Source organism: Mus caroli, chromosome 5, assembly GCF_900094665.2.
Source record: "Mus caroli chromosome 5, CAROLI_EIJ_v1.1, whole genome shotgun sequence".
Taxonomy (NCBI): domain Eukaryota; kingdom Metazoa; phylum Chordata; class Mammalia; order Rodentia; family Muridae; genus Mus; species Mus caroli.
This window is the reverse complement of record NC_034574.1, coordinates 23,032,923-23,059,532: the sequence shown is the minus strand read 5'-3', so window position 1 is coordinate 23,059,532 and position 26,610 is coordinate 23,032,923. Positions and strand designations below refer to the sequence as shown.

The 26,610-nt window shown below is 44.3% G+C and overlaps 1 protein-coding gene across 4 annotated transcripts in view; it reads right to left on the bottom strand.

Annotated features, from left to right (window-relative positions):
- Positions 1–8,507: 8,507 nt before the first annotated feature.
- Positions 8,508–26,610, bottom strand: part of Rbm33 (RNA binding motif protein 33) — a 99,597-nt gene continuing 81,494 nt past the window's right edge. For 2 of the 4 annotated variants that reach the window (XM_029477709.1, XM_021161824.2), the window contains 4 exons: positions 16,223–16,429; positions 13,902–14,090; positions 11,253–11,341; positions 8,508–11,023 (listed from right to left, as the gene is read on the bottom strand). In XM_029477709.1, the coding sequence (XP_029333569.1) occupies positions 10,975–11,023; positions 11,253–11,341; positions 13,902–14,090; positions 16,223–16,429 (534 nt within the window). In that variant the 3' untranslated portion in view covers positions 8,508–10,974. Of the gene's footprint in view, positions 11,024–11,252; positions 11,342–13,901; positions 14,091–16,222; positions 16,433–26,610 lie in introns of all 4 variants that reach the window. The other 2 variants (XM_029477708.1, XM_021161823.2) reach the window with 1 other exon arrangement.

Sequence of the window (26,610 nt, the reverse complement as noted above, 5' to 3'; positions counted from 1 at the left end):
GCCTCCCAAGTGCTGGGATCAAAGGCGTGCGCCACCACGCCTGGCTTCAGCTTGATTTCTTATACGACCCATGAGCAACTGTCCACAGGTAGGTAGCACTGCCCTCACTGGCTGGACTCGCCCCCATCAACCATTAATCAAGAAAGGCATTTTCTCAATTGAGATTCCTCTTCCCAGATAATTCTAGCTTTTGATTGACAACTTGGCTGGACAGGTGGAATCTACTTTGGTCTGTTTTTAGTAACCTGTCTGGGGTGAGTAAAATGTTTGTTCTTGTCTCCCTGGAACAATGTCACACAACACCCTCTCACAGTCCTAAGAGCTAACCCCACTGACATCAAGATCTCAGATGTCCAACCTTCAGGATTAGATGACAATTAGTTTCTCATTAAGCTCCAGGCTACAGTGCTTCATTATAACAACTCTAGGATGCTGTAGTGACTCGTGTGTATTATTGACTGGATAGAGGCACATCTAGAGTTATGTCTGTGAGAATGTCTCCAGACAAGCCTAACTGAGAAGATCCACCCCAAAGATGGGCAGCACTGTCCCTGGGGCACCAGCCCTAAACAGGAAAGGCAGGAGCTTCTCTCTGCTCCCTGACTTCAGGTGCGAGGGGGCCAGTGGGGAGCTCCGTGCTCTGGCTGCCCAACTAGCTCACCTCTTGCCAGCGTGGTCCTCCTAATGGGAGTCACTTCTTACCTTAAGTTACTCTTGTCAGATACTGTGCTACAGCAATTAAGAAAAATGACACCGGTAACATGGCCTTCCTCCCACTTCCCAGGCAGTTGATATAGTTCCCTAGTGTGGCCCTGTATGGTATGCATTTCCATTTTCTCTGGACTTTGGCTACAGTTGTCTTGTCATCTGCTACCATGAGGGCATCCTGTGACCTAGAACTGGACCCCTCCCTCACCAGTAACAAATTGTAGTTCCTAAATGGCTTTGGAAGCCACAAAGGACACTCTTGCATGTTTCATCACCCACACTCACAGGCCCATGAGGACCAAGGGGTGTTTGATCTTTAGTTTCCAGATGTGTTGTATCCTCTGTGTGAGCAATGAACTTCATTTGTTTCCTGCATGGTTACAGTTACTCTGGCACACTGATTAGCCACTGGACCCAGTGAAGTAAAAGTTGCTAACCTTATAAACCTCCACACAAGGCTGGGTCTGCTCCCTACTTTTCTCTTGCAGAAATGTCTTTCCCTATACTCCACACACAACACAGCTGGCTGACATTTCTGTTAATTTTGATAACCAGTCTAGGGTCCTCTCTTAGCACCGCATCATAATTGTCTCCCTACTCTTGAGTCCTGTTTTCAACATGAACGCTAATCTTTATAGTAATATCTAATACTGACAGTATCTCAGGAATTGGCAGACCTACCAACTTCATCACCAGTGGCTCAAGGATGTAAAAACTGTTAGGGTAAGGAGGATTTTCCTAAGCTCAGCCACTTAAGCTGAGCCTCTATAGCTGGGGTGTAAGGAGTGGCTACTGTTCCAGCTGGCAGAGCTTGGTGATACCTACATGCTGCCACTTGTGCAGGCATGCCAGTTTATCTTTTGGAGGCTTTAACCAGTTTCCAGTGAAGGTTTTGGAGGCTGGGCAATATATGAAAGGTTAGTGTCCCTGCTGAAAGCTCCTTTAGGAGCCAATACATGACACTGTGAGGCTGTGATGCCAGCTGCAGAATCTTGAGAGACTCTGGGGCAGTGTAAGATCTGCTTTGAAAAGTCATAGGCACTAAGCAAAAGCAACCCGAGAGACCGAGGCTGTGGGTAGTAAAGCCTTAAGGGCAGGGGTTGCCCCAGCTTTAGAGCTCACATCCTACCAAGACTTGCCCTGGATATTCAACACAAGAGCATTAGTGCTTGAATGTTTGGTTTATTCAGGTTTGCTTAGGTCTAATTCTCCCTTGCTATGTCTCCTATTCTTATATGTTGGGAGTATGGGTTTTTTTTTTTTTTCTTACTTTATAAGGGTACACAGATTTTTGCCTTGGGTCTCAAAAGAGACTTTGAATTTGGGCTATCAGTAAACATAATGGGGATTCAAATTGATGGACTGAACACATTTGGTTCACTTCTCACGGTCCAGAGTGGAAGGTTAGTATGTTTATCTAGTTGGCAGGGTGTAAGGCACACTTGGGGAGTGTGTCCATGCTCCGGATCATTGCTTTGTTGAACACTGACTGACCTGATCTATGGGTCCCTGCTGGATTCGTGACACAATGGCACAACTGTGAGGTGTAACAAGCAGGAGGAACAACCTAGCAGGAAGCAGGCCACAAGAAGAATGCCCATGAAGCTGTTTTATTCTGGTTCCTCCCTGTAATTCTTGACTGCCATGATGAAGGGACCCACGGAATCACAGGGGCAAGAGAAACAATTCCTGTTTTTAAGTTGCTTCTGTCATGTATTGTGATCACAATGTATGCAGGAGAGAATACATCTGTCTGGCATCAAAACCCCATCTTTGGGTAACTGTGACATAGTTAACCCATAGACTGGCTTGAGAACTATTTATTATTGTTACTTCTTAGGAGCACTAAGACTAATCGGGAACATGAAGCACCCACCTACTCATCTGCCCTCGCCTCTTTCAGGTTTTGATAATTTCATATTAATTTTATTCTTTTGTTACTTAAGTGGCAATTTATCTTTTATACTACCATTATCAGCTTGCAATTTATACAGGTGAGGACTAGATTTGTTTGATATTAATTTGATCTGTAGCTACTTTGGAATTTTTTTTTTCAAAACAAATTCATTATTGGTTTCTAGGGGATTGATGCCCACTATCACATGATTGCAAATAGCAGCTTTTATTAGCTTTAGGCTTCTGAAGATTTCTTCTTGTGCACCGCACTGACTGTCTCCAGTAGCAGAGACCTCAACTGTTCTAGGTTACATCCACTCAGGGACAAGATCTTTAGGATTGAAGACTCGTTCTACTGTTAGAAAGGACTATCCATTCTCTTTTCTCTGAATGTGATGAGGAAAGAGCCACCGAAAGCTGGCACAGTGGTTTGTCCAATGTTTCTTTAGTATTTAATAGATTTCTTGATACACAGCCACCAGGCATTTATGGTGTAAAGCTTTATTGTTCTGGTTTGTTGTTGTTCTAATGTCATGTTTCTGTCCTGTAGTGCCAATATGGTGCATCTGGAGGTCTCTAAGAGGTTAATGGATGTCTTTCTTAATCACTTTGTCTTTAGCGTGTTTCCGACGGGCGGGCCAGAGAGCCCATGGATCCACCTCTCTCTAGCTAGCCAGCACTGGGTTTAGATACACGCCTTCACATTCACCTTTTTAAGCATATATGAGGGGCCCAGGCTCAGGTCCTCATGCTTACACAAAAAGCACTTTACTTTACCTCAGCCATCTCTCCTGTCTAGTATCAGTACTCCATGCAGTACTTGCTCTAAGACATTTTCTTTAGGGTTTCTGTTGCACTAATAAAATAGTAATTATGAAGTTGCTTTGCATGGTCCAGTGGCTGCATCACATGTGTGATAAGTTGATCATGTTGCTTTTCCCACAAAGAACAGGTTAAGCTAGATGTCCACCGCCGTCTCTTAATAATAAACTTGTCTGTACCATCCATATTTTATTTGCACAGATCTGCAATGCTGGCTTTAATAACTTAATTTCTAAGATAACACAAATAGCTGTGAACACAAAAGGGCATTCAACTTCATTGAATGCAAATCAAAACTACTGACATCGAAGCATCCCTGATGAACCAGTGGGAAGGACAACATGAGAAACCTGGACTCCACAGGTGAGACTGTAAAATGGCACAGCCATTGTAGACTACGACCAAGACGATGGTTCTTCACAAACTAAACAGTTACCATGTGATCCAACATGTCTTTCTCAATATATAGCCAAAATTGCTGAATCCAGGCTTTAAAGACATTTAAATCTTCATGTTAACACCTTCATTATTAACAAGGTATAAGCTACTCAGACAGAGAAGCAAAGTGCAGCCCACCAGCAGACTAAAAAGGAATTTCTGAAACAAGCTGCATAAACAGACCTTGAGGACAGAAAAGCCACAACAGGGCATATCCTGTATGATTCCTTACCCATAAAATCCACTCTTGAGTAGAATGACAGCTGTGGGGAGTCCGGTGTTTAGTGGGGACAGAGCCCAAGTAGCACAGGCTCAGAGGACAGCACAGGTGGTCACAACACAGATTTAATGACACTCTTCACTGGTCCATCGGTAAACCTCCTACTATGTGCTTCCTCAGTTTAAGATCTGTGAGAACCAAGATTTTCATTTTATTTTATTAAAGTATTTTTGTCTTGACTAAGTCCCCACGTTCTGCACTTGTTAGGAGTAGAATAAAGCATGGAAACATGCCGAGCTCCCGTTCCTTAGTGTTGACTCCATGCTGAGGACACACAGCTTCACCAGAGCAGGGTGGGCTCCACTCACAGGACCTCCTGCATAGCCTACCCTGCAGGCAAAAGGGACCATACTTTTACTACTGGCTAGCCAGGACTGGAATGTCCACACTCCAGGAACACATCTGGAAAGGCTCTCTGGGCTCCTGTCCCCAGACATACAGCCTTTCATGTACCCCAGGCTGGGCTGAAGGTCAAAACGTCAAATAGACCTATAGCTGGGCATCTTAGGACTTACGGCTGGACAAAGTCTTCTTCCTGTTCAAGCAACTGGAGCTTCCACAAATCCCTTCCAGCTGTCAACACATAGCCTTAGCCTGATGGACAAGGCACAGGGCCAACAGGGCGTGACTGCTGAAGGTCGGGGTCACGTGTGACATGCACTCCCTTCTCAACAAAGCCAAGGAGCAGGCAAGAGCACTACTGTACACAACAGTAGCTAACCCCGACAAAGGGAGAGATTCTCAGGGAAGGGGAAGGGAGAAGATGTGGCCTAGGATGGAACCTTTGGCCTATCAGGCACAACAGTCTGGCTTCTCTCTTTGAAAAGTACCCGGAAGCAGGATAACTTTATGATGCCTCAATCTCAAAACAGCAAGATCTGTATAAAACAGAGCTAGCAGCTGCAAGGGGTATTATAGTCAATGCCTCCATGTACAGGCTCTAAAGAGCAGTGGCATAGTAGTCATTTCTTGCAAGTTGTAACCATTACCTGTAAATGGACGAATAGTTCTAAGGAGAGACAACTCCCTGACCACAGCAACACTGTCATCATCTGCTCAGTTCCAGGTTTTGAAACCCAAATACAGTGTTGTGAAGTTTTCTGGTTTCATGGTTCCATTAAGGAGACACTGTGTCACAGCTGAGTGATGCTCTCCCCAATCCCATCCATCCAGGGCCAATCACTGCCCACAGCATTGTGTGAGACAGACAGACGCAAAAGAAAGTGAACTCTTCAAAGCCAGGAAAACCTCAAATATTTTATTGACAAAATTTTTGGTTACAGTACAACTGAAACACATTTTTTGTTATGAAAGCACACAAATGATACACACAATAATACATTTTCTTTCCATCTACATCACAACTATTCTTCACATATATAGCCTGCAAGAGTTCCCACGTAGTTAATGCAAAGGATAACTGGAGGAAAGCACGGCAGTGTCACGCATACGGGAAGAGCATGTGACTGGCAGAAACAGTGAGGCCAGAGGAAAGTGAGGTGGTGTCTCGTGGTTTCTAAGCAGCCAGCGCACTCCCAGCAACACAGCCTGCACTCCAAGCTGCCTGCACAGCAGGGAGGTGCACAAACATTACACGACGATGAGGGCCATATCAGCAAAGGCTGTATAACGGCCACATGGCCACCACTTCCAAGCGAATGAGAGCACGCTACCACTAACACTGACCCATGACCCGGGTCCTGCAAAGGTAGAGGGGTAAAAACAGAGAGGGGTAGTTAATGACATGCACACCACAGCTGAAAAGCACTGGCATCTTTAGGCCCAAAATCAAACTGCAAAATAACAAGCAAAAGGTCAAGCTCTCCAATTCAGGTTCTGGAGGAGCAAATAAATCCCAAGGAGAGACCTGTCAAGGCAAAAGGGTTAGAGAAACTGCACGTGTGGCTGGCCCTGGCGCAGACATCCACAGTGCTCCCTCCTGCCAGAGGGAGCCTGACTCAAGTGAGTATCAGTGGCCACTGCAGACGTGGAAGCCACAGAAATGGAGGGAAAGAACATGCACTGGGTGGGGGAACAGTCACAACACCTCAAGTGTCGACAACCAGATGGAAGAGAAGCAGAAGGCAAGGAGGGAACCAGAGTCCCAGCCAGGGCAGGGCAGGGCAGTGGGTCGCGTAGTGGGAGAAGAACAGAACATCAGATGCTCTTAAAGCCACAGGAAAGCGCAAGGCCCCGCTGCTGCACCTGGAAACTAAACATCGGAATTAAAGCCTGGGAGGGAAGTCCTCACAGAGGACACAGCTCAGGATCGGGATCCCACACCTGTAAAAAGGAAAGAACAAGTGGTTATCTGCTCCTCCGCGGCCAGTCAGTGTGGGCTGGGTGCGACCCGCCGTCTACATGTGTGTGTGCTCTAAGACAACAATGCAGAATGCAAAATGTGTTAGTCTCCAAAACCAGCCTCCGCTGCGCGCCCTTAAAATGAAAAGTAGTTTAGCAGGAAGTCATGTAAGAAAGTCAAGAGGCCTACTGCTTAGAGCATACTAAACTTTCCGACACAGAACACAGTAACATGCACCTGTCTATCCATCCCACCTGTCTGACTCCTAAGGAAAACTACACAAGGTTCTCTCTAAATCACCTACATTTTCCCACAAACCTTTGAAAAATCAGTAAAGGGAAGCAAAGAGAGAACACTTAACAAGCTCTTCTACTGTACATCTAAGGGGAAAAGGAGAGCTCTTTTGGTGCAAGTACCTGTCTTTTCAGCCCATTCTACCAACACTTGACAGAAAGAGGTAGCTGATCAACAGTTCCTAGGAAGGTCAAGTAAGGTGTCTAACAAACGTCCCTTCTGACACCTGATACCAGCAAGAGGTATACTTGGGATCCAATATGAATCAGTGGGTTGCTCTGGTTCTAGTACACAAAGCCATGGGTTTGTGTAACTAAGAAGTTAGGCATTTTAAATGACAAAAAATAAATAGGTTGCAAAAAAACCTTACAGGAAATCCTTAGGATTTAACAAATCAAGGCTAAATGCCTTTCCAAGTTTACATTTAAGAATATAAAAAGAACACTTCATCATAAACTTTAAAATACCCCAGCTGTCATTGCAAAATTTGGTGAAGTATCTAAGGTTCTCCCATAATTGAGTTAAGCTCCTAGTGGCTTCCTCTGTGGGGAGGGGTCTTGTTCTTGTCTACCCTGCGCCCCATTCGTTATCTCCTTTGCAGAGCACATCAAGGTACAATTCCTTAGACCTGTTCTCCCTCTCTAAGCAACTGGGCATGAGAGTAAGGATGTAAGGCCAGAGCTGGGGCCAACAAGCAGGAGGTGGGAATTAAAGCTGATTCTCAGGCAGGGAAACAGCAAGCGACAGCGCCCCCCAGTGTGGCCCACAGCTCTGGCACAAGGAAGTGCTTCCTGACTTGTGTATTTTGTCTTGGGTCAGAGGACACAGAGAAGACCCTCAGAGCACCCTATGATGACCAAAAACAATACTTAACTACTGCATGGACCTCTTGGGCTAGTGTTCTTATATCACTAGGACCTATCTTTGACTGGTGTCAGTCAATGGTCTACATCAAGCTTACCTGCCTAATAATGCCACAAGAAAATAAAGGACAAACAAACAAAAACCAAAAGACAGAAGACAGGGATATTCCTTAAGCCTAGTTCTCCAAGAAAGGCCCTTTATCTAGCTTATGTCACCCCAAGAATTCCCTCACATGTCCATCTGTGGGGCTCTACACCTAAGTGAAGGACCACCCTTTGGAGTCCCATCAGAGGTGTACATCACTAACATTCCATCCTATAAGACTCTCCTTACCCACCGGAGTGACCACTGTCCAGTCCTCCCTCCCATGCCTTTTAGGTTCCCTACCAGCTTCCATGAGCAGCAAAGCCTTCTACCTGCATCAGGCAGAATGCTGCTTGGTGGGGGGAAAATGACTAATGGGTGTTCTATCCTGATTCAGACAACCATCTTGGACCGTTGCATATCACATGAGAACTACCCAAATGGAAATGGTTATGGAAAACCCACCTCCCACGCCATCAGCCACACTCCTCCACAGCAAGCCATGGGCACAGGACCTGCACAAGAAGCTGCCTATTTGGATTGGGTGGGGGACTGCCTCAGAATCTCTTTTGAAAAAGAAAAGGTGAGATTTCCTCCTCAAGAAGAGTATCAATATAATAAGGATTTAACAAATGTGGCCAAGCCAAGGGCAGCATAAGGTTATGTTCAGGTAAGCAGCTGAGTGACTCACATTCATTACAGTACAAAATAAACAAGGCAGAGAGAGGGAAAGTACCTTGTCCCCACCCCTACTCTCTACCTCAGTCCTTCAACCTCTGGAACTTGTGAACAAATAATACACAGATGAGGGTTAATGCATTGACTTACTACCATCTTTATGAAAATCAAATGTACACACAACAACAATTATGAAAGTGTCTCCATTAAACTTTGATAAGACAACAAAAGAGAACTAACAAATAGCTAAGATGTTGCTGTTTGAGTTAAAAGCATTTCCATTAACGTTTTAATCTGAAAAGGTCCATATTTACACAGTATGCTAATGCTTTTCCATCTCATTTTAAATGCATGATACACAAAGAACAGAGATAATGGTTGCAGCAGATCTTCCACCGTCTGACTTCCCTGTGAGAAGGACAATGTAAGTGGGGAATGCTCTTTCTAATTCTGCTTCTTTCACTTTCTGTGGTTTCCTTCACAGAAGCCTTTAGGACTGGCTTGCCTGGTCTGATAGTCCACCCCAAATGGATGTGTAGCAAGGTCAGAGTGAGCAGTTGTTCTAAGCAGTGCTTGGAGCTGGTCTGTCTCACAGGACACTACAATAAGGAAAAACTGGCTCATGTGTGTAGGCTCATGTGTGTGCCAGATGTTAAAACGTTGGCAACTTAATTGAAAACGTAATGTAAAACTTCAGCTGTGGGCACACGTGTTCCTGGGTATCTCACCACACTCAAAGTGGCCCTGAGCTCCTCGGCCAACAGTGGTGTCGAAGAGGATGTCTCCTTACCTGACTTCAATGCTTCAGTGCCTACTTCAGACAAAAATGCATAATTGGGTTTTAAGAACCCAGCACTCAAAACTATTTGTGAAAGCAGCGAAACTGTTAAATTCATTTTACTGTGTCCTAACCCTCAACCTCCTACATGGCGTCTATCTTGTCCAATGAGAGCTAACATATTACCAAACTCACCAATTTAACGAAATATCTATCAACATTTCCTGTGTCCAAATGAAATGAGTGGAAGTGACAGTGGGAGACCAGTTGACAGCACTTGGATGGGCTAAGGCCAAGCTGGGTACAGCCCCTGCAGGGCTGGCCCTTAGTGTACCAAGCAGGCGTGAGGAAGAGGCTTCGTGGTCAGAGGTGGCACCATACCACAATGTCTTCTAAGACATCCTATGAATGCCTCAGCTCAACTGCCTGGATACCAAACAACAACTGTGTCCCCCAATGCTCCTTGCCAGCACAGAGTGTCATCTCAGAATCAATCCTAACGCAAAGTTTCTTGGGGCCTGGAATACCATTCTCCAGTTGTTAAAACGTTGGCAACTTAATTGAAAACGTAATGTAAAACTTCAGCTGTGGAAGCCAGCTGCTTTGAGTCCAGAGCTCCCTCCTTATTACCCAGCGACAGTAGATGACAACAGACCTCTGTCTTCCTCCATCCTACCAAGATATGTGAGATAAAATCACAGGTATAAAATACAACTAAAAAAGTCCTGAGTGTGTCCTAGTGTCAGTCCATTCTAGAGTATGACTCAAAACACTGAAGCATTCAAGGGAGAAACATAATAAGGCACTGTGTTCAATGTCTGCCCAGCATGGACTTCTAAGGGATGTTTGTAGAAAGCAAGTCTCACCTGTTGGAATCGACTAAAATGACTAATGTGGACAGATATACTTATCTTGGGCAGCATCAGCCTTGCTGAGAAATCCATCCTTCACAAATGTGATAGAAAGGCAGCCCAAAGGAAACTCAGAGCCCTGAAGGACAGTGAGACAATCAAACCAATGACAGCACAAACTACAGAGCTAGGACATTTGAAAAGCAAAGAAGCCCAAGCAGGTCTGACCACCTTTCAAGCTGTGCCTCACCCTATGCCAGGAAAACTAGGCCAAGAGGGCTGCCTGCAGGGTGGCAGAGCCACTGGCTCTGGAGTGCCCAGTGCTTGCCTAGCTAGCAATCTGAGCGTTTCTGCTGAAACAGGTGGCACTTTGGAGGTATTTATAAGAAGCAGAATCGCCACTTCCATGGCACCATTCCCAGACACCCATCTCACACCCTGGCTTTCCAGGGCAGGTGAGTGTCAATCATAATCAACCATTTTTACCTACGTTTTACCAGAGCCTGTTGATGGCTTTCTGAGACCACTCCAGTTAAGCCTGGTTGAGAACTCTTTTCTAGCCTGTACTGAAGATAAGTGCAACCATTATCAAATATTCTTTGCTGTGGAAAAAAAAAATCCTCGAAATTTGAGCTGGTAACATTCTTTCCTGAATCTAAAACTCTGTGACCAATCACATAGCAGGATCATGAAGAACAAGGTCTACATGCATTATAAGCACTCGGAAACAAAAGAACACGAGAACAGAGTTCTTGTGGACAACAGAATTCAAAACAATCTAACACCAGACTCCAATCCCATGTCCACCAGTTTAAATAGCTCTCTTCTGGAATCACCCTGTGGCTGGCTGGCACGCAGACAAGTTGGCAAACTGCAGACTGGAGAGACCTGCACTTCTGGGGATCCTGCACCGACCTACAGCTTCCTTGAAGAAATTCCACAGTGTGTGCAGCATGAGGTCAGATATTACCATTCAAGATCACTCCACAATCAGGGCCACATTTATGTGGGACAGATCAATCATGTGCCTGTGGAAATTTGAAAAGACAGTTAACACAAACTCTTATGACAGCAATTAACCAAGGTGCATGGAAGGAAGTAGATGGGGCCTCTCCAAACAATTTAAACAGTTTATAGAAAGGATTTGGGAATCTGATCTTGTTTTGCACAGCACAGCACAGCACAGCACAGCACAGCACAGCACAGCACAGCACCCTCCTCTTCCCCAAGTCATCAACTATAGAACACAGAGGATACCTGTGGAATTTCTGTTGAAACGCTAGTGCGTGGGCTGGCTCCTTGAACTTTGCTATGGCTTTCCGCTGCTGGGGAAGCATCTGTAAACTCTAGGGGAAGCAAACAAAGACGATTAACTACTGCCAACTGTGATGTAAAATAAAAGCATGTCATGAGTTTCTATATAGAATAGGAGTCTAGGATGTTGGTTCAAGCATGAAGGCAAGTCCCCAGTCCTCCATGGTCTCCCTGGGCACCTGTACTAAGTGGTGCTCCTCAATCAGCTAGGGGGCAACATGTCCACCCTCTAGTGTGATACTCAGAGCCGAACACAGGTAACCACAGGTGAAAACAATTGCTTTGCCTGTGCCTTTCTGGAAGGCAACTTTTGACGGTGCCCTCGTCCATCTAAAGAATGGCACTCTGCCCTAGTTTACCACAGGGTAAATGAATTTTGGGGATGCACCAGGGCGGGCTGGGGCTCTGCATAAGAATGGCATATTGAGCTCTTGCTCTTCCCTTCTTGCTCTCTCTGTACCCTCGCCCATTCCCCCACCCCTTTCCACGTGCTCATGGATGGCCTCTATTCCTCTTTTCTCTCTCCCCCGCCCCTCTCTGCCTCTATGTTAAAAAAAATAAAAATAAAATAAAAATAAAAATGGCATATTGAGCTCCAGAGCCTTGGCTCTCTTAGTTCTATAGACATAGCAGAACTGGCTCCCAAGTAAGAACTCTAACAAAAGCTGTACACTAAGAAATGGCAAAGCAGGCCTGTTATCTCACAGCTCTGGCCAGTTGCCTTTCTGACGGTTAGTGTGGCACTGAGAAACAAACTCAGAATTGCTAGGCATTCCAATCTAGTCCATAGAACTACTAGAATAAACAACTAAGCTAACAGAGAACATGAAAAAGAGCAATGTCTGGCCAGAGGCAGCAATGAGACATTATGGCTCACATCCAGTGCTGGCTAGAAGTCATGGTCACTGAGACACGTGAGGAGGAGTCACTTTTTGTTCTTTGATACTGGAGGTACATGGGGTAAAAATTTTCTTCTGAACATAATTTCAGGCAGAGCCTAGCAAACAGATTTGTTCTATCAGAGGGGCCTCAAAATTACAATGAATTTATTTCCTTGGCTCTAAGCTTTAACCTGGCTCTGCTCTCAGAATGAGGCCCTCCCAAATGACTGTCTGACTCACAGGTCTCAACTAGCTGCACCCTCTCTATGTGAAACTGAAACACCAGGAGACTTAACACAGTATCTCTTGCTCACCTTTATTAGTCTCTTTGCTCTGCAGGAACCTGTAGTATGTTAGGAAGTAGCATGCTAACTGAAACCAGTAGTGTCTGTGGGGTCATTGGCCCCTTAAAACACATTTCTCAGGTCTGATGGTACGATACTAAAATATGTTTTACCATCACTCTCTCTTGAGTAAAAGGCTTGAAAGACCAGGTACCCTCTTGGCCAACTCTCAGTACTAAGCCAGTGAGTACTAGATACCCCAAGTACATTGACCTTACATTTCACTCTGAAACACCAAGGTATAATTCCCCAAGCAGAATCTTCAACTAGTACTTATTTTCACTCTCTGGTTACAATAACTACATGTTAACACATCTATAATCTTCTATTATTAATTTTGTTCCTACAAATAACCCATACTACAATCAACTACTCAGAAAGCATCTTTTTAGACAGTCTCAATATATACCCCAGCTAGCCTCAACTTATGCTCCTCCAATGTGAGCCTCTCAGTGTTGGGATTACAGGTGTGCACCATTACAGTAGCTAAACCACCTATCCTTAAAGACAGTGTTTCCGCACAGCTAGTAAAAGTGGTAGTCAAAGTCTGAAGATTCATCTCTCAACACCAGGCCCAGTTTTGGAAGGCTTTCTCTTCTACTCACTTTTAGACCTCTTAAAAGTAAGTAGACATATGTCTGTCTGAGAAAGGGTCCTTCCTTCTTCCTATATAACCCTGGCTGGCCCATAACTTGCTTTGTAGACTAGGCAGGCCTCACTCTCAGAGGTCCTCGTGCCTCCACCTCCCAAAAGCTAGGGTTAAAGGTGTGAGCTACCACATCCAGCTGTAAATGGGAATCTGAAACAGCTTAGTCAAGCGCTAAAATTGTTCTGCTCAGAAATGTGACATTCCCTGTATAACCTGCATTTTCTACTGGTCATGCACACCTCTGAAGACCATTTGTAGAGTCAGACCATTTGCTCATAGCAGATATGGAATGGTGTCTGTCTTCATCCTTCATATGATTGGCAACAAGCTCAGACCAACAATTTTAAAGGACATGACCACAAAGTGTAAGTTACTGCTACATCTGTATTGCAAATGCTAAGATGAGCACCAGAACTGTGAGTGTGTGACACAGCTTCAGAAAATAAGACTAGGAGGCTAATTTACTTCAAAATTTGAGAAATTACCACAAATAAAATGTGATCCAATACAAAAACATATAGGTGACTGTACACATGTGAACTGTAGGACAGACTTCAAAGGACAATTTGTTCTACTAGAGTGTTTAATTCCTAAACTCTATGAGGCAAGCACTAGCATCTTTCTTCTTGAGTACCATCTTACTACAAATGTAACCCACAGTGGCCACTGTTCTGGAAAGATAACCCACTGGCATTGCCATCACATACAGGCAACCCACCTGGATGGGGCCCACGGACATCAGCAGACTCTTCAGCTGGACATCAGTGGTGGATGAGGATAGACCTTCCACAGACACCACACAGGGCTGTGGCTTGCATTCCACCACTCGAAGGTTCTGCTTATTTGGCATTAGTCGTCCCCGACCCATGGGACCTGCCACTCCTCGTCCTCGCCCATGCATGATGGCCTGGCAATGACAAAGAAGATGCATTCTGACACCTGAGTGGATTCCTCCTGTAGTGGCTAATAAAGTACAAAAGTAAGAACGTGCTCAGGGTCCCTCAGGACATGCTGTGAGCCACAGGATCTTCTTAAAGGGTGGCCTAATAGCTAACCAGGGCAATACCAGCAAGTAGAATGAGACTAGGTCCCAAAGTTCTACAGCTATATTTGGAAGGGATTCTGGCATTACTTTCATTCATGATAAGCCGCAAAGATACAACACTGGCAACAATTAGCCAAACAAACACTTCTCCCACCATGGCACAGGCCAATGGACATATGGTATACACAGGGTTAAATCTCCAACTGTGGGCTGGAGATGGCTCAGAGGTTAAGAGCACTGACTACTCTTCTAGAGGTCCTGAATTCAATCCCCAGCCACCACATAGAGGCTGCTCCCAACTATCTGTAATGGGATCTAATGTCCTCTTCTGGTGTGTCCAAAGATAGCTACTGTGTACTCATATACATAAAATAAATAAATAAATACATAAAACAAATAAATCTTTAAAAATTTTTTTAAAAAAAATCTCCAACTGTGATGAGTCATCTGGGATTCTACACAAAGTGGTAAGGTTTATCTTTATCATCTTCAAGCCTTGACATACGACCTCATCTAGCCACGTGTGACATCACCTCCAGAGCTATCACACAGTCATACACCAATCTGCCAGTCAAAGCACTGTCTTTCAAAGCCATCTACATTTTAGAACCAGTGAAGAGCCTTCACTGAAGAAAGGCTGGATGGCTGGCATTTCTAGCATTTTCAACTGGTGAGGCAATTAAAAAGAGAATACCTAATTCTGCAATTATTTAGCTAGGCGTGAAGACAGTGGAACCAAAGCACACTGGACCTCACCCATGTCCTACCCTAATTCTCTTCTAGCACTTGGTTTAAAGGAGCAATTCACCATAGCCCACTACCTCACAAGGAAAGGCACAAAGCCAGAGTTGATACTCAGAATATGTGTGGGCACCACAGGAATGGAAACCTAGAGGAACAAAGTTAGAGACGCATCTTCATAAGGTCACTACCATTCCTGTGGAGCATATTCTGGAGAAATAAGGGAACAGTTCAAAGACTCACAGGAGACACATCAAAGGTGTTTTCTGCTTTCCTTACAGAAAGTCGCATAATGTACACTCTGGTAAAGATTTCAGCCAGATACTTGGTTTTAATATAAAGTCTTATAAAAAGCCTCACAATAGCTCCAGCAAGTGAGAGACAACATCGGCCTCTTAATGGAGAGCTAAGATGTGGGAGGTGAAGCCCCTCTAGCAAGCCCACATTTAATTCTCTTAAGTCATGTTCTTCATATAGCCAGAGGATAGGTGTGAAAGGGAATGTAGCCTAGAGCAGTCTGTGAGATCCACCATTTGATTGCTGGACTTAATTAACATTAATGTGTACATCTGTCTGCTGCAACAGCAGAGTCATCTATGGGCTCCTATCTCTTTAACAGTGTGAGAGACAATACACACAAGGTAAAAGAAACACTGTACCAGCAGACCCCACCTCTGAAGGAGGACAGCAGAACCTGCAAGAGTCTCCTTCTTCCTGGCCTCACCTGCACCTCAGCCACGTGCCACTGCTGTAGAGGGGACTTTGTGTTCACTCCTTCTGACAGGTAGAAAGCTGCCTTCCCGCCAGAAGCTTCTGTCTACAATGTGACTAGACTGGCTTCCTCAAGGAGGGACAGGGAGCCGCTTGGATCCTTGGCAGGCTGGGTGCAGAGGAGATGACCCTCACCTACACCCTCACCTCCACAGGGCCTTGCCTCTATTCCTTAAACTGGGGGTTATTAGGCAGGACAAGCACACCTCTGGTTCTCCATTTGAAACATTCCTGCTATCAAGTGGGTGAGAGAAATAGAGGTGCCAGTGCTGTCTGTACTGGGCAGTGGCTGTTCCAAGGTACAGGGCAGTCATACTCTCTAGTTGTACCACCAAGTAAATAAGTGGAGGCAAAGGCTTTCTAAATCAGGACTAAGAAAACAACAGCTCATTTAATAATGTGAATATTAGCAAGCACCAAAAACCCCACCCAATGCCAAGTTCTCTCAGCTAGGAAAGCTACATAAATAAGGACTTGAGTACCTTCTTGGCTGGGTGAATCCCTTGGATACTTTTAATCCCTGGAGGAATAGCCGGGTACATGTGGGGCCCCACAGGAAGGTGCTGGGGCTGCTGAGGAACCCCCTTGGTCAGCGTCACCTTGCGGGTAGGCTGCTGTCTCATGTCCGGAGGCTGTGGAAGCCGCTGGGGCTGGCCTTCTGTGTGAGAAAAACCATCGCTCTCTCCTCCCTGCTGAAATCAACAAGGCAGCAGGCAGATCAGTGTCTGCCCACCATTTTGGTCAGGCACTGGCATTTACTACAAGTGTTGACCTCGAGGCAGAACTTTTCAGACATAAATAATACCAAATTGGCCTCTTCCCTAGAGCCAGTAAGGAAACTTCTCATTGGGCAGAGGTTAAGGTTTTAAATACAATTTTTTTGAAATTTAAAACATTAAATTTTTTAAACAAATGTATCCATTTAAAGAGGCTGCAATAAACACAAGTACTGTCTAATCCATACTGATTACACTGTAAAACTACTTCATTTTGTATTGCCAAGAACACTCTTGTTGAAAACTGACAACCAGTTTTAACTTTGTAGTTGTTGCTCAAACTCACCACAAATGGAAAAGCTGCCTGGCTCCAGGATCTGCTGCAGGAGCTCACCCCCCACCCCCGCCCCCCCCAGGATTTATACCACTAGCAGGTTTCACAGCCAGTGAACACCAGAGAAGTAAAGTAGCTCTTGACTAAGAGCTTTGGGAACATCCACAGCCCGTTTCCTGGTCTTCTTGCTCTCAACCTCAATGGCTCCTGACCACGAGGACCATGAGGTATGACGACTGACATGCCCATGTACCATCAAGCAGCAGCATAAAGACAGCTTGTGGGTAGGGCCTATGAGCAATCTGCAGTTTTCAGCAGTGTTTCAAAGAATGGTTGGTGAGTGAGACAGAAAGAACAAATAACAAGAATTCTTTCTGCCCTGCTACATTATGCAGTAGTAGACATGGATGCTGGCCCTTGAGAAGTGACAGGTGTACTTGTACTCTTCTTGATGTAAAGAGACATAGACCAGGTGATGGTTGGTAACCTTCTCACACAGGCTACACAGCCATGATGGTAAATGGGTGCTAACAATTTCAAAAGAGGTACATGTCGATATCCATCTCCCATTCCCATCCAGCTATAGAAGTGATTATAGTTTATCCCCAACACAACCATTCTCAAGTTTAATTGTCAGTGCAGTAGTATAAGAGGCCATAAGGCCTTTAGAAGGTGTTTTGGTCACAGAGACTCCACCCTCATATGGTTCTGTGAGAATGGGTTAGTTATGCCAAAAGCTGTCAAAAGGCACTTGGCCTCTTACATTTCTCCTGCCTTCCCACCTCTCCCCTGCAGGCATCTGTCTGACTTTCCTCCATGAAACCCTCACAATTGGGATCCTGGTTTCCATGCTCTAAAATTTCCCAGTCTAGAGAACCGAGAACCAAAATTAACCTCTCTTCTACATCCAGTCTTTGTTATAACCACAGAAAAAGAAAAAGAAAATCTCCTAAGTTATCTTTTAGGACCACTTAATGGAAGAAAGGGGCCTTCAAGGAAAAGCAACCAGTATAACTGTGACCCAAGAAAAGATAAGCTCTTGTAATGGAGCAGAACTTTGACCCTCTGCAGCATGCAGAAACTGCCAGGTCTGGTCTCCTTAAAACTTCACAGACTTGCAAAACAACCATTTTGAGGCAGTGGAATCAACACAGTGAAAAAAGAGGTGACAAAGCACTGTTTGCCAGGACCAAGTGTGTATGTACTATCGTCTTCCCCCAAAGGACCCAGCAATTGTCCTAGAACAAAACTGTATAGACATGGACCCACAAGTTTCTGGGGCTGTGGTCCTTTTGAAGACAATAAGAAGCTACCGAGAGTCCAGGCACTTTTCTCAGGGTGCCTGGAGGCTGGGGTGGAGGAGGAGGAATATGACAAGAAAGGCTATGCAGAACTAAGGAAGACATGGTAAGAAAAAATGATTAAAAAAAAAAAACATTTAAAGTGAACTAATTCAAATATTACAGGTATTCCAAGAACAAGCTGAGATCTTAAGAGGAACTGGTTCCCACTTCCAAACAGAGGAGTAAGGGGCAATGAAGGCCACACTCAAGAACAGACACAGAGAAGCCACTTCTCTATCAGTCAGCCCCAAAGGCTACTCTGAAAACAGCACACATCACACTCCTTTAGCCATGCTGAGCAAGAAAAATAAATGGGCAGAGGACAAATGTTTCAAACTGGAAAACAGAGGGACCATTACAATGTGGCTCAAAACAGCGAAAAGGATGTTAACGTTATGCCAGCATATCAGTCAACTTACATGAAATGGGCCAATCCTACAAAAACACATACCCAAACTGGCTCAAAACCCAGGGAGCAAAGACTAGAGCTCTAAGGAGCAAGAGAATTGATAAAGAGACATTTTTTTACAAAGAAAAACACAAAACTCCCTTCTCCCACGGGATTCTAGCACAGTGCTAAGGTAAAAATGTTACCTAGTTCAGTCTCATTCAGGAGAAAAGGGGGAGTGGGAGGCCCATGTCATGCTGACCACAAAGCCACCAACATCAAAAGGAAAAGGCACCTTTACTAAAGAACACCCTCAGAAACACCCACAAACCTTTCTCAAGATGTTAGCCAGTCCACTCTAGGAAGACAGGAAAAGCATCTCACACCAAGGTGATTCAAATCTTAATTAACCATAACATGCTACAGCTGTAGACAGCCAGATCCCAGCCTGAGAGGCACTTGCCCCAGTGAGGGCAAGTAGGTCACTGGCTCCTACAATATGTGGCTATGTAACTTACATTTAAAAACATTTTACCATGGAAATTCTCCAATTATGCACAAAAAGAGATAACCAAATCACACTTATTTATTTATGTTTTGTTTTTCAAGACAGGGTAACTTTGTGCAGCCCTAGGTGGCCTCAAACTCACAGATCTGCCTGCCTCTGCCTCCCAAATGATGGGTTCAAAGGCGCATGCCACCACCACCTGGCTTCACTCTTTTAGTTTTGAATCACCTATATTTTGAAAAATGTAGGCACTTAGAACAGGCCTTGCCTACCTGGATGCATCTCCTGTTCCCCAAGGACAAAAACTTCTGAAAGTTCTTGACAGGCAGGGGGCAACAGCCTGACCTTCTGAGAACCATGGTCCCATGAGGAGTCTGCCTTTCCACAAGCTTCTACTGGGTGGAGGTCAATTCTGGACTTTTGCACACAAAAAGCTAATTTCAGGCCAAGTTTAATTACTAGTAGACTCTGGATTAACACTAGTAGAAAATGGTCAATAGATAGGATAATGGGCCATTGCCAGGAACACATTCTTATATCTATAGCCATGCACATAAACAAACCTGAATGAGAGTCAAGACAAACTAAATCTACCCTATATCTTGCTTGCTGTGACCTTACTAGTTTCTATGTCGGAAAAGTATTAAAATACTGTTGTTTCAAATTAAGCACCTTAGAAATCTGTAGCTGAGATGTAAGCAAACCAGTGTCCCTGAGTAGATGCCAGATGGTGTCCCCATATAAAAGCACATCTGCAGGAAGAACAAGTCTCCCCAGGCAGCATGGTGCACGCTGTAACTTCTGGCATAGACAGCAGTTTATCCAGAGCCGATGAGGGGGAAGAAGTTACAGCCATCATAACCACCAGGTAGAGACATGCTGTTGAACTGCTTTAAAGTGACTGTCTTTTAATGAATAAAATAAAAATGTCCCTTAAGACTAGTGTTTGGTTTTAAAATTCCTATCTGAATTAAGTAAGATCAGGGAATATTTTTTATCAGCTTAATTTTACAAAAAATGAGGTTTGTGGCCATCAACATTAGCAGGACAAATTTATTTATAACAAATGGTTTAAATGTACAGATAAAAATGCCCATTGACACTGTCAGGGCTTCTTGCAATTTGACAGATCAAATCTTATTTTCATTCTTTAAAGCCCATGAAGAAGTGGTATCGCTGAGTTGCATTCACTAGCAGGCAAATTGATTAATCCCTCTCCATAGAACCTCAGCCCTTGATTATACCTATCAGGCGTTAAGCAGCATTATTCTGGAGTGACAACACTTGACAAATTCCCCAATCATTTTCCTCAGCCTTTGTGGCCCTGCTAGCTTGTATTAACCCTGATGAAAAATTAATTTTCCTTATCTTCTTCTAAACCCCAAAATCCAAATCCGCCAAACTGGCAACTCTTTCTGTAAAGGTATTATGAAAACCTCTAAAAGATTAATTGCATGTCTTCAGGTGACATTAAATTAATTTCTGTACTCATGACAGACATTTGATACTCAGCACTGAAAGGACAGATAACATTGTCAGGACACACAGAAGGACAGTGGCATGGTGTCCCAGGGCAGCCTCTTTATGAATTCTCCTTCTGATAAGTCCACACTTCACTGTCACCAGCAGTGTAGATGATGGTACAGCCACAACCCTTGCTGCACAGGTTTCTATTAAGGACAACAATACAGGCCTATCCCAGCAATCTCTAGGAGGCTCCTTTGGGATCAGCACAATAAAAGATATGCAAGCTATGTAAAGTTTCTAAGTACACATATGTGTAGAACTCTATTTTCTCTCTGTAGACTGCTGGACTACATGAGAGACAGGACAGAAACAGGCCAGCCCTAACCTCCTTGCCTAGGGTATTGCTATGAGATGTGAGAATACCTTACATTCATCAGGCATGCTTACATGCCAGCAAGCACACTGGGGATAGAAATCTGGACCATTATTTCAGATAATGGTCCTGAAAACAACTACAAACCAAATCTAAAAGACAAAAGCTACTTGAGTAGCCAGACCTAACTACTGGACTTTACTTCATGGGGGATTCACTTAGCACACGTGTTTTATTTACTATACGAGAATGTGTCAATTATTCAGGTGCTTACCTTGTAATAATCCTCCACTCTGAGATTAGTTAGGTATGAGAGAAGAATTAGCTAGTCTTTAAATTAAAAACCAAGCCAACAAAAAAAGTAAAAAAACAAAACCCACCAAAACCCTAATAGCCTCTGAGGAGAAACAACAATGCCCAGGGCAGATGGCACAAATCTACTAGGTGAAAAGGAAAATGTATTGGAAGTGAGATTCTGGGTCCTTTCTAATACGGAGGCTTCCTAAGCAGTGGGGCTGTGAACTGGGTCTTCAAACTCAAGAGCTCAGGTTTCAGGGGCAATTTTGTTCCTGCAGGTCTGCCCAGTGCAAATCTGTTACCTACTGCCCCACCCATGTCACCAACAGTCTCCTCAGAACTCTATTCATGGTCTTGTCCTACATACCAAAGACCATAGTTACAGTCAGTTCTACTTCCATCTGAGCTACCTGGGCTGTGCCCAGGTGCTACCAGACTGCCCTACAAAGCTAGCTTCTGCCAGAACCAACCAAGTAAGGCAGAGCTATGTCCTCTAAGCAACAGTTTCAAACTAGCAAATGTGACAGCAGGCAGACAAGATGGTTCAGTGGGTGGGTAGGGGTATTTGATGGCAAGCCTGATGACCTAAGTTCTAACCCCTGAGACCCACATGATGGAGAGACAACTTCCATAAGTCTTCTGATCTCCACACATAAACAGTGGCACACCCTCTTACCAAAATAAATGTGAGCATTTTTAAAGTTCAAATACAATAAACAGATCTCACAAAACAATCCTGTTCAGCAAACCAAATGAAAAGGAGTTTGAAGGGAAAAGCAGGTGGCTGCAAAGATAAACAGTAAAGACCAGTTATTCCAGGCCCTGCTCCTGTACTGCTCACTTCCTGATATCACTGACAAGGCTAGGGGACAACTATCCTGTTCACTCTCAGATGTTTTGCAGAGATTCCATGTCCTCTCCACCTCGTTGATACAAGAAACCCAACTATGCAGACATCTTCAGCTTCAAGTATTTCTAATGTCCTTGAAACTGTCCTAGGGTCTAGTGACAAACATGGTGAGAAGGCAGAAAGCTCCTTCAAGAGCAGGGACCAGAAGCTCTAAAGCATGGGAAGCTCTAGTCAGCAGGCAGGGCAGAGTATGTGCAGAAGCACCAGCAGGGATCCCAGAACAGCAGCAGTCCTGAGCAATAAAAAATAGAGGCTCAAGAATGGGCAGGCACCTCCAGAGAACAAGAAGGGCATGTGGAACATTCTACATCGCCTGGGACTGAAGACGGGTGTGCAACTCTCTATCAGGCTGGTAACCAAAGTAACCAAAGATTGGAGGGTTTAAATGTTATGCTTCTATTCATCAGAACCTCAACAGTAAGGTGATTAGTTATGCCTTGTGTCCTCTTTATATTATGCTTAAAATAGAAATCAACCCCAAATCTGGAAAACAAACAAAACTGCCAATTTTCTTTTTTCCTAGGTCCCCCCCCCCCTTAAGCCAGCAAAACAAAGTGAGACCATCAACTCATCAGAGCTTTCAAGTGGCTCCCACTGCTCTAAAAATTAAGACCTAAAGAATCTATGCAAGGCCCATTTCCAGTCTCTCCTACTCTCTGTACTCAACCCAATGCCCTTCCTTCAGTTAGGAACTGCTACAGTTACACACCCCACTCCCTACACACATACCAGGAAGACCCACTCCTTTACTCCACTCAGAAGCCATTTATTTCTCCAGGTCTCCTTGCTATGTTGCCCATCCCACTTTACTTCTGCTTGTACCTATTATACACTAAAATCCACAGAGTACTCAGTTCACTACAGAGCTCCATCCACAAAGGCAGGCCTGCTTTTGTATGCAGCTCAAATGCCTAGTGCCTCAGTTCATGTCATATCTGCTGTGACAACTGAGACCATGGCTTCTCTGCAGGCTCTTATTAGACCTCACTGCTGTTAGCATGTCCTTCCTTCCTGAGTAACTGGGGCAGCCAGAAGCCTCACCAAAATGCATAAACACTAGAATCCAAAGACCTTGCCCTGAAGGGCAAGTCCCCAGATAGCCTCCCCTCCCATTAAGTGTCCTATGTCCTGGCTAGTAGTATCACAGAAGCAGGTCTTGGCTAGCCCCTGAGGTACAGAAGAGACTCACTTCAAAGATTCAAATATATTCAATTTCTCTTTGACTACCATATAACTCAAATAGAATGTAGTAAAGGAAAAAAAAAGATATATATATATATATGGATATATTATCTGCCAATAATCTTTCAAGATATAGGAAATCTCAATAAAACCCAGCCGGCCCATGATTGCAACTTGGTGATCTTTGCAACTCCCAGAACAAAGCACAGACCTGCATTAAAGACAATGGTGTCCTGACCACTGACAGCCATGATCTTACATATCCTCCAAAGGCTAAAGATGTGGTTGGTTTCCAATCTATGGTGTTCCTGGAAGACTGAACAGGGCATCAGAAAGTGCCCCAGTTATATGGTACTTTTCTTTTTAAGCATAACATGAGGCCATCTTGGGATAGAGAATACTATGGCTCAGTAGCCAGGGCAAAATAATGGTAGTCAGGTCATTGTAATTGTAATGGAAGAGATGGTCCCAGAGTCTCACCTAGGATTCTGCCATGGCTCTTTCCTGCCCTCCTGCAGCTATAAATGATCTTAGGAAATGCTAGCATATATAAGACATGGGAGCTTCACTGAAAAGTAGAACTCCATGATGCATCTTTTATGAGGTCGGTGTCTATAATGGAGTGGGACATGGTAGTGATACAACTTGGAGGTCACTTACATCCTTGTAAGTTACCCTTCCTCTATGCTCTGTGAACTCATTGGCTTACCAAGGTGGACTTGGGTAGAATTGTATTTTGGTCTGTCACTGTGATCCATGGGCAAATAATTTTTCATGTCTTCTCAGGGAAAGCTAATGACTGGAGAGATTTTTGAGATGACCTCAGCTCTTTTCTCTTCCTCTGCCCAGCTGCTAGGAGAAAAGAAGGCCTTCTCTGTATAACACTGAAGAGGTGAGGCTTAGAAACTGTGGCTCAAAACCTGACTTGGTGAGACAAGGTGAACCTTTTTTCTTCTTTCAAACCAATTACTCACCTTTTCACAGTAATGAGAAGCTGATGAACACAGCAGCCCCCTGGTATCTGTGTTCCAAGGGACTAAAGACTTCTAAAGAAAAGACCCACCCCAGACCCACACAGAAAAAGGCCGAGGCACATCAAACAAGAGTTTGAGTATAGGGAAATAAGCATACATTCAAAGAACAATGGGGAGTTCTCTAGGGACACAGAAGCCAATAGGAAGAGGCCCCCTCTAGCCAATCATGATGAGATCTAGCATCAATGTAAATAATGGCAATGACAGTTCACTGAAAAACCCAAACCTCACAAAGCTGACTAAAGTTAAGAAAATGAACAAGTAAAAGCAGATACACAAGGCACACTAGAACTGGACACATCAGTGCTGGATGGTAAGGGGGAACTCACACAGAGCTCCTTCCCAACTACAATTTACAGTGGGTAAGGCCAGGTGTAGGAAAGACTTGGCAAACACTGCCTCACCTAAGTCATTAAAGCTAATCTCAGCAATATAGGGCAAGTCTGCATAATCACACCAAGGACAGGTTCCCTTCTGTGGCGAACCTGCCAAACACAAACAACCTCAAACATATCAGAAGAAGCAATAGATAAAATGTAAATTACAGCAAAGGGCACAAAAATCACAGACTGTAGTCTTTTAAAATGTCAAAGGCAAGCAACATAAAAACCAAGAGACTGCTCCAGACTAAAAGGAGAGCAGAAATCAAACATATGGCTCTGGGTGAGGCCCCAGGCTAGGCTGGTGTACTACTGTGTAGCTACAGTCTCTAGTGCCTCTGGCCTAAGGCCGCACTCTGTACCTCCAATCTTCTCATAAACCACCTGAGGAAGAGAAATTACTCAGTCATAAATGGACATTGAAAGACAGAGAGACAGAGGGTGGGGGTGGAGGAGCAAATGCAGTCCAAGATAGAAACCCGTGGCGGATGTGGGAAAGGGGCAAGGCCTCAAATTTTCTCTTTCATCAAGATGTAACAAAATGAAATTTAGCCTGTGACCCATAGAAAGAGGGACCCACGCACTGTCTCGAAAGGAAGCCTGGTGAGAAGGACGGAGATACCCTCACTGCCTCTCTAAGACAGGGAAAAAGAGGGACAAATTCACCCCATTTTCCAAAGCAAGCTCCCATAGATCAACTGAGGTCTTCCACGGGATAGTAGGACAGCCTTTAAAAATAAATACAAAGAGACCCACTGCTGATCAGCCGGCTTTTCTGCTGGGTGGGGGTCCTGAGTCTCTCCCACTTCTCCATGTGCTCAAAGAGGACAACTGTTTACTTAGTTTGCTGCCAAATTTCTAAATCTTTCATAATCGGGATCAGGATAAAGTATCTGCCTACTTTCTACTTTCTCCCTCCAACCAAAGGACAGTTCCCGGAAGGGAACTAGGCCTACGTTTTACTGATAAGCAAAGATGTAAATCAAGTAACCAAGGTCACTCAGAAGGGAGCTGGGTCTCACCTCTCAGTAGCCAGAAGAGGCTGAAGGCTTTGTTTTAACTGTTTGTTTCTGTGGTTAATCAGAGACGGACTGATGGTCCCAGCAGTCACAGTAAATAAACTTTTGATGCTTCCTACCTTTGCTTTTATTATTAAATAGGGCCAAGACTCAGAATTGAACCCAACCAGATGTCTGGACCTACTGCTTCGTTATGTGGAGACTCAGGTTTGCTCCACAGTGAATGAAAATGTGAGTGGAACATGCTCAACCCTAGACAGACAGTAGCCACTGCAAATGCCAGCAGGAAGCACAGACCTCTTTAAAGCCTCAGGAACACTTTAATCTGCCATCCATTTTCTTCTAGAACTCCTCCCAGCCACCAGACCTAGCATTTATAGGTAGAAAATTGAGATGATGATGATGATGATGAAGAGAAAGAAGAAACAGCATCAGCACAGAATCCCAGAAGCAGCCAAGATAGACAACTACCCAAACATGGGTTTTTCTATAGCAAAAGCAGGGAAGCTTCTATGTGTCAGATGATCACACAGAAGGCTAGCTTGTGACCCTGGAGAAGGAGAGCTTCAAGTTCTATGTGCTATAAAAAATGAGTTTCAGAGCAGTCAATGCCAGATATGATGCCAACAACAAGCTCTATATGAAACACAGCATCTTCCTCCAGGCATAACTGAACAGTGATCCAGCCATCACAAGTACACAGAATATCAAGAAGTCATTCTTTTTTTTGTTTTTTTTTTTTGTTTTTCGAGACAGGATTTCTCTGTATAGCCCTGGCTGTCTTGGAACTCACTCTGTAGACCAGGCTGGCCTCGAACTCAGAAATCCGCCTGCCTCTGCCTCCCGAGTGCTGGGATTAAAGGCATGTGCCAGCACGCCCGGCAAGAAGTCATTCTTAAGAGAAAAAAAAATTATTTAT